This window comes from Pinus tabuliformis, chromosome X (genome assembly GCF_031772625.1).
Source record: "Pinus tabuliformis cultivar Carrire ecotype Pingquan chromosome X, CPIR1, whole genome shotgun sequence".
NCBI lineage: Eukaryota > Viridiplantae > Streptophyta > Pinopsida > Pinales > Pinaceae > Pinus > Pinus tabuliformis.
Genome location: NC_142308.1, coordinates 475,344,553 through 475,351,144, shown reverse-complemented (window position 1 = coordinate 475,351,144; position 6,592 = coordinate 475,344,553). Strand labels below are relative to the sequence as shown.

General features: G+C 43.6%; 1 protein-coding gene across 1 annotated transcript; it reads left to right on the top strand.

The window, feature by feature from the left end:
* The first annotated feature begins 805 nt into the window (after nucleotides 1-805).
* LOC149140736 (disease resistance protein ADR2-like) lies at nucleotides 806-5,574 on the top strand. The gene is made up of 4 exons (XM_089447424.1): nucleotides 806-1,597; nucleotides 1,712-2,807; nucleotides 2,932-3,204; nucleotides 3,365-5,574. Exons 1-4 carry the CDS (start codon nucleotides 993-995, stop codon nucleotides 5,279-5,281), a joined length of 3,891 nt encoding a protein of 1,296 aa, XP_089303550.1. The 5' UTR covers nucleotides 806-992; the 3' UTR covers nucleotides 5,282-5,574.
* The last annotated feature ends 1,018 nt before the right edge of the window (nucleotides 5,575-6,592 follow it).

The window sequence follows — 6,592 nt, the reverse complement described above, 5'->3', positions numbered from 1 at the left end:
GTCAACATAAGGTGGTCCCTACCACTATAAATATTTCTTCTGACATATTGTCAATCTTCCACCGAATCTCATGTTAGTGGGCCATGCTGTACAACTGTTAGGTGTCATACTTTACCTAATTTTCCATCCCAATTGAAATTATCATCTACATCTGTGACGAAATAGGGTCATACTTTGTTGTCGTACTGTGTAACATGTGGGTCACAGTTTAGGAAATTCCATGGCGAAGGCCCACTCGAGACTATGGTGCACATCCCCTAATATCATGGGTGGCCAATATTCCGTTGGAAATATCAATCAATGACAACTATACTGCCAACCATGGACGTCGACACTCAGTCCCACTTGCTGCTGCTTTAATTTACAGCGATGAACGTCGACTCCCACTTGCTGCTGCTTTAATTTACAGCGATGGACGTCGACTCCCACTTGCTTCTTATGTGGATGGATGCCACCTGTATTGCTTAATAAATTAACTTATCAACCTCAGGAATCAAATCATGTCTCGGGTTAGTGGATGCAGTTGCTTTTGCATAAAGTTTGGGCCCCACATATCTGTGGTCAGCATATCTTCTAAAGGACGCTGGAATATATGGTCGGTGACTCAACCCTCAATAATGCAGTGAACGAAGGAAATTGGCAGCAACTTTCCTGTTTTCACAATTTAATAATAACGATGCAGGAATATATGGTCGGTGACTCAACCCTCAATAATGCAGTGAACGGATGCTGGAATATATGGTCGGTGACTCAACCCTCAATAATGCAGTGAACCAAGGAAATTGGCAGCAACTTTCCTGTTTTCACATTTTAATAATAAAAACAAATCCTCTGAATTAGTGTCTTCATTTGTTCTCATCGATTCGCTGTTAGGTGGTCTTGCACTGGTGAGATCATTCCCAATCTCTGTAAAACGTCTTGGATCTCGCTTGCTTCTTTCTTCTCTGTAAAACGTCTTGGATCTCGCTTGCTTCTTTCTTCTTCTGTATCCGATGGCGGACGATATCACATGCATCGCCTCTTCTTCGTCTTCATCCACCAACACTGGCCAGGTTTATGACGTTTTTTTGAACCACCGCGGTCCCGACACAAAGAAAGGCCTCGCCAGCCATATCTACCGTAGCCTTATTGTCCGTGGGTTAAGAGTATTTCTGGACCAGCCCGAATTGCGTAAGGGAGAGGACATGCCTTCTCAAATCAATGAGGCTATTCGAACCGCCTCAGTGCATGTCGCAATATTTTCTCCAACATATGCTCAATCAAGCTGGTGTCTTGACGAGCTCGCACTAATGGTGGAATCCGGGTCCACAATTATTCCGGTCTTCCATAATGTCGATCCTTCGGAACTTCGCTGGACGCGGAGCGGAGATGGAGTGCTCGCTGGAGTCCAGAGTATCCTCCGCTGTATCTCTCCGTGTCTACTGGGCGAAAAGGGAAGGTATGCTCGAGACCTGCAATTGCTAGAAAACAAAACAACATTGGATCCTCGTACCAACAAAAAGAAGCCACGATATGATTCTAGCACTCTGAAAAAATGGAGGGATGCTCTCCATCTTGTCTCCAATAAAAGCGGTTTTGATATGAACGCATACGACGGGTAAGCGCCATACTTTCTCCACTTTTTTTTCTTAGTTATTTAATGAATAATAAGGTATATCATACTATATTTTCGGAGACGTTTCTCAATCAATATATCGTGCATATCGTTCAGTGACGAAGGGCAGCTAGTTGATGAGGTCGTAAAAGAAGTGTGGAGAAAAGTTAGTAAAACACCTCTTCATGTAGCCGAATATGCTACTGGCCTGAAAGAGAAAATAGAATACGTGGAAAGAATGGTGCAGCAGCAAAGCCAGAAGATGAGGGTTGTGGGAATTGTGGGTCTTGGCGGGGTAGGCAAAACGACCCTTGCAAAAGAATTCTTCAACAGACACAGATCAAATTATGATCGATCTTGTTTTCTGTCTGATGTGAGAGAAACCGCAGCCAAGAGCTCTTTAAGTTCATTGCAGACACAACTTCTTAAAGACTTGGCTCATTTGCAGGACGAGCAAATAAGAAACATTGATGAAGGCAAAGAGAAGCTCCGAAAGCATATCTCATCCTGTCCCCCATCTCTCCTAGTATTAGATGATGTTGATCATATTGATCAACTTCATGCATTGTTTTCACCGTTTAAAGATACCATTCAATCCAGTAGTCTAATCTTGGTTACTTCTCGCAATAGGGATGTACTTACAAGCTCGGGAATTGTAGAGGCGTCTATTTACCAGCAAACAGGTCTTAACCCACAACAGTCTAGAGCACTATTCTGCTCGCATGCCTTTGACCAGAGTTGTCCTGTGACGGGATTTGAACAACTGGTTGAAGATTTTTTGGATTTCTGTGATGGATTGCCCTTATCTCTTAAGGTCATCGGAGCGGCCATTCGTGGAAAAGATTCTGAGATTTGGAAAAGACAGTTAGACAAAATCAGAAGAATACTTCCTGATGATATTCATAGCAAGCTTAAAATTAGCTATGATGGTCTGGATAAAGAGCAGCAGGAGATCTTTTTAGACGTCGCCTGTTTTTTTATAGGAGAAAACAGAGATACCGCCATCACAATATGGAACGGATCTGGCTGGGACGGATGGCTGGGTCTCCGTAACTTAGAGAACAGATGCCTTGTAGAGATCGACAGTGAAGAGTGTATAAGAATGCACGACCACCTCCGCGATCTCGGCAGAGATGTAGCAGAGAAGGAACATCCGCTTCGGCTTTCGCGACCAAATGTCAATCTTCTTCGTACTCTTTCCCCCTCATCGCCTGTACGTATGTTGAAGCTCTCCACGGATTTTCAAATTAGCATTGCCATATCTAAATTGCCTTTTTGTTTTGAAATTTTATAAGAAAAAAAATCATGTTTTTAACAGCTCCAAGTGAACAATTCAGGTGCGAGGAATTAGCATGGATTATGGAAATGGCAGCGAACAATTTTTCGAATACATTAGGGTCAACTGCAACCTAAGCAGGTTGGAACTGCTTAGGGGTGAAGGTTCTTTTGTTGAAAGCGTATTCAGTGCAGCGGAGTTACGACAACTGATATATCTCCGATGGGAGAAGTGTCCGATCTCCTCAATATCTTTCACAATTCCAACAAGGAATTTAAGAGTGTTATACATAAAGGGGGAAGAATTGAACACACTCTGGCAACATGCATCTCAGGTAGTATAAATTCTAATTGGTTTGGACAGACATCGATTTACATTTCTCTTCAAATAATATAATTGCTTGCATTTAAGAATTGTCTTTGTTTATCACGATGTCAAATAGGTGACATTTACAGAGGCAAATCAACTTTAATGTTTTTATGTACACATTGCAGGCACCACTACAGTTGAGGGAATTGTATATTGATGCTCCCCTTTCAGAGGTTCCAGAGTCTATTGGTAAACTGAATCAGCTCGAAAGAATTGTCCTGAAAAATGGTTATTTTAAAACTTTACCAAATGAATTCTATGATATGCATTCATTGAAGCATATCACGTTACAAAACTGTGAACAAATGATGTTGCTGCCGGATTCAGTTGGGATCTTGACGAGCCTCCAGACACTCGATTTTTCCGGGTGCTCCAGCTTGAAGCAGCTCCCAGACTCGACGGGGCAGCTGACGGGCCTCCAGACACTCGACTTGGGCGGGTGCTCCAGCCTGCAGGGGCTCCCAGACTCGGTGGGGCAGCTGACGGGCCTCCAGACACTCGACTTGGTCGGGTGCTCCAGCCTGCAGGGGCTCCCAGACTCGGTGGGGCAGCTGACGGGCCTCCAGACACTCGACTTGGGCGGGTGCTCCAGCCTGCAGGGGCTCCCAGACTGGGTGGGGCAGCTGACGGGCCTCCAGACACTCGACTTGGTCGGGTGCTCCAGCCTGCAGGGGCTCCCAGACTCGGTGGGGCAGCTGACGGGCCTCCAGACACTCGACTTGGTCGAGTGCTCCAGCCTGCAGGGGCTCCCAGACTCGGTGGGGCAGCTGACGGGCCTCCAGACACTCGACTTGGAAGGGTGCACCAGCCTGCAGGGGCTTCCAGACTCGGTGGGGCAGCTGACGGGCCTCCAGACACTCGACTTGCGCCAGTGCTCCAGCCTGCAGGGGCTCCCAGACTCGGTGGGGCAGCTGACGGGCCTCCAGACACTCGACTTGGTCGAGTGCTCCATCCTGCAGGGGCTCCCAGACTCGGTGGGGCAGCTGACGGGCCTCCAGACACTCGACTTGGGCGGGTGCTCCAGCCTGCAGGGGCTCCCAGACTCGGTGGGGCAGCTGACGGGCCTCCAGACACTCGACTTGTACGGGTGCTCCAGCCTGCAGGGGCTCCCAGACTCGGTGGGGCAGCTGACGGGCCTCCAGACACTCGTCTTGGGCCGGTGCTCCAGCCTGCAGGGGCTCCCAGACTCCGTGGGGCAGCTGACGGGCCTCCAGACACTCGACTTGGTCGAGTGCTCCAGCCTGCAGGGGCTCCCAGACTCGGTGGGGCACCTGACGGGCCTCCAGACACTCGACTTGCGCTGGTGCTCCAGCATGCAGGGGCTCCCAGACTCGGTGGGGCAGCTGACGGGCCTCGAGAGACTCGACTTGCGCGGGTGCTCCAGCCTGCAGGGGCTCCCAGACTCGGTGGGGCAGCTGACGGGCCTCCAGACACTCGACTTGGGCGGGTGGTCCAGCCTGCAGGGGCTCCCAGACTCGGTGGGGCAGCTGACGGGCCTCCAGACACTCGACTTGGGCGGGTGGTCCAGCCTGCAGGGGCTCCCAGACTGGGTGGGGCAGCTGACGGGCCTCCAGAGACTCTACTTGAGCGGGTGCTCCAGCCTGCAGGGGCTCCCAGACTCGGTGGGGCAGCTGACGGGCCTCCAGACGCTCAACTTGGAAAACTGCACCAGCCTGCAGGGGCTCCCAGACTCAGTCGGGAACTTAACGAGACTCGAATGGCTTAACTTGTCTGGGTGTTCCAATTTACAGATGCTGCCCAATTTTCGGCATTTGAGCTCGTTGGAGGAGCTTAACTTGTCTGGGTGTTCCAATTTACAGATGCTGCCCAATTTTCGGCATTTGAGCTCGTTGGAGGAGCTTAACTTGTCTGGATGTTCCAATTTACAGATGCCGCCCAATGTTCAGCATTTGAGCTCGCTGGTGAATCTTTATGTGTCTCACTGTTCAAAACTGCAATGGGGTGCTGGAGTAGTCGAGTCCCTGCGCCATCGACTGGGAAATGGCTTCATCGAAGAAGGCGGCGAAAACATTAATGAATAAAGCTGCAGCGAGTTGTATAATATAAGAGAACTTCTTCAGATCAGATGGCCATGGTCCTCGCCACACCCCGCAAAGAGCGCTGTGTCATTAATCACAGGCAAAATGAATTACACAATGTACAGAATGCTCTACATTTTACATCATGTGTAGTAAAATATACTGGTGCAAAATATGTTGAGCCATAATAACATTTGAGTTTACGGTGCATATAACATTCGAATTTATAGTGATTTTTTTAATATTTATTTTTTCTTAAATACAACGCATAAATATAAATTTTGTTTTTTAAATAATTTTCATTAATAAATTTAATTTTATTATTATTATTCAATTTATATATTATTAGATTAATATAAATTTTTGGATCATATATTTTAGTTATTTAAATATTATTGGTATAAGAAATAATAATTAATTTTTCATATATTTTTAATTTCCAATTTTAAATCCTTTAATTTATATTTCAATTATTTATTCTTCTAATAAATTTCAATTTTAGCATATATATATATATATATATTTAGTCTTCATTTATTATATATTTGTTAATTTATTTTTTAAACTTATTTTCTATTTTAAATATTCAAAATCCTTAATACATATTTGAGTTGCTTACTCATATATATAAAAGTAATTAATTAATTGAATGAATAATATATACAATTTTCAAATCTAACATTGATGATATCCTATAAATAATAGTGATATTTATAGATGGCATCAAATATTAAGTGAGCAAGAACAAGATTTTCATGAATGATATTTCTCATTTATGTAGATTGTTGTACTTGCAAACCAAACATCTACAACTAATTAACCAAATCGACAACAATATTGATGATGACTAATTAAATTTACTCTTGATCTCTCTTACACTAATACTTATATTTATATGAATAAATATAAATAAACAATTTTGTAAAATATAATTAGTTTAATATATAGCTTTTACAGAAAAACATTTAACAAAATTAAATTTTATTAAAAAAACAAAAACTAAACATATGTAATTTCTCACCTCATCCTTCACCTCAAGTAAGATCTATACTACAATGGAGAGGATAACAAACTATATTCAACCACCTAAAGTAGATCCAACAACCTTTCAAAAATAAATGAATTATATTAGTTTTATTAAAATTTATTCAATCTTAGTATATAACCATTTTAAATATATTCCATAATGATTATATAAGTAATTAATTAATTGAATGAATAATATATACAATTTTCAAATCTAATATTGATGATATCCTATAAATAATAGTGATATTTATAGATGGCATCAAATATTAAGTGAGCAAGAACAAG

Bases quoted from the DNA above. Each gene is read 5' to 3' on its own strand.
- LOC149140736 (XM_089447424.1), top strand. From the start codon at position 993: ATGGCGGACGATATCACATGCATCGCCTCTTCTTCGTCTTCATCCACC. The intron at 1,598-1,711 runs GTAAGCGCCATA...CATATCGTTCAG, and splicing joins GATATGAACGCATACGACGG to TGACGAAGGGCAGCTAGTTG. The intron at 2,808-2,931 runs GTACGTATGTTG...TGAACAATTCAG, and splicing joins CTCTTTCCCCCTCATCGCCT to GTGCGAGGAATTAGCATGGA.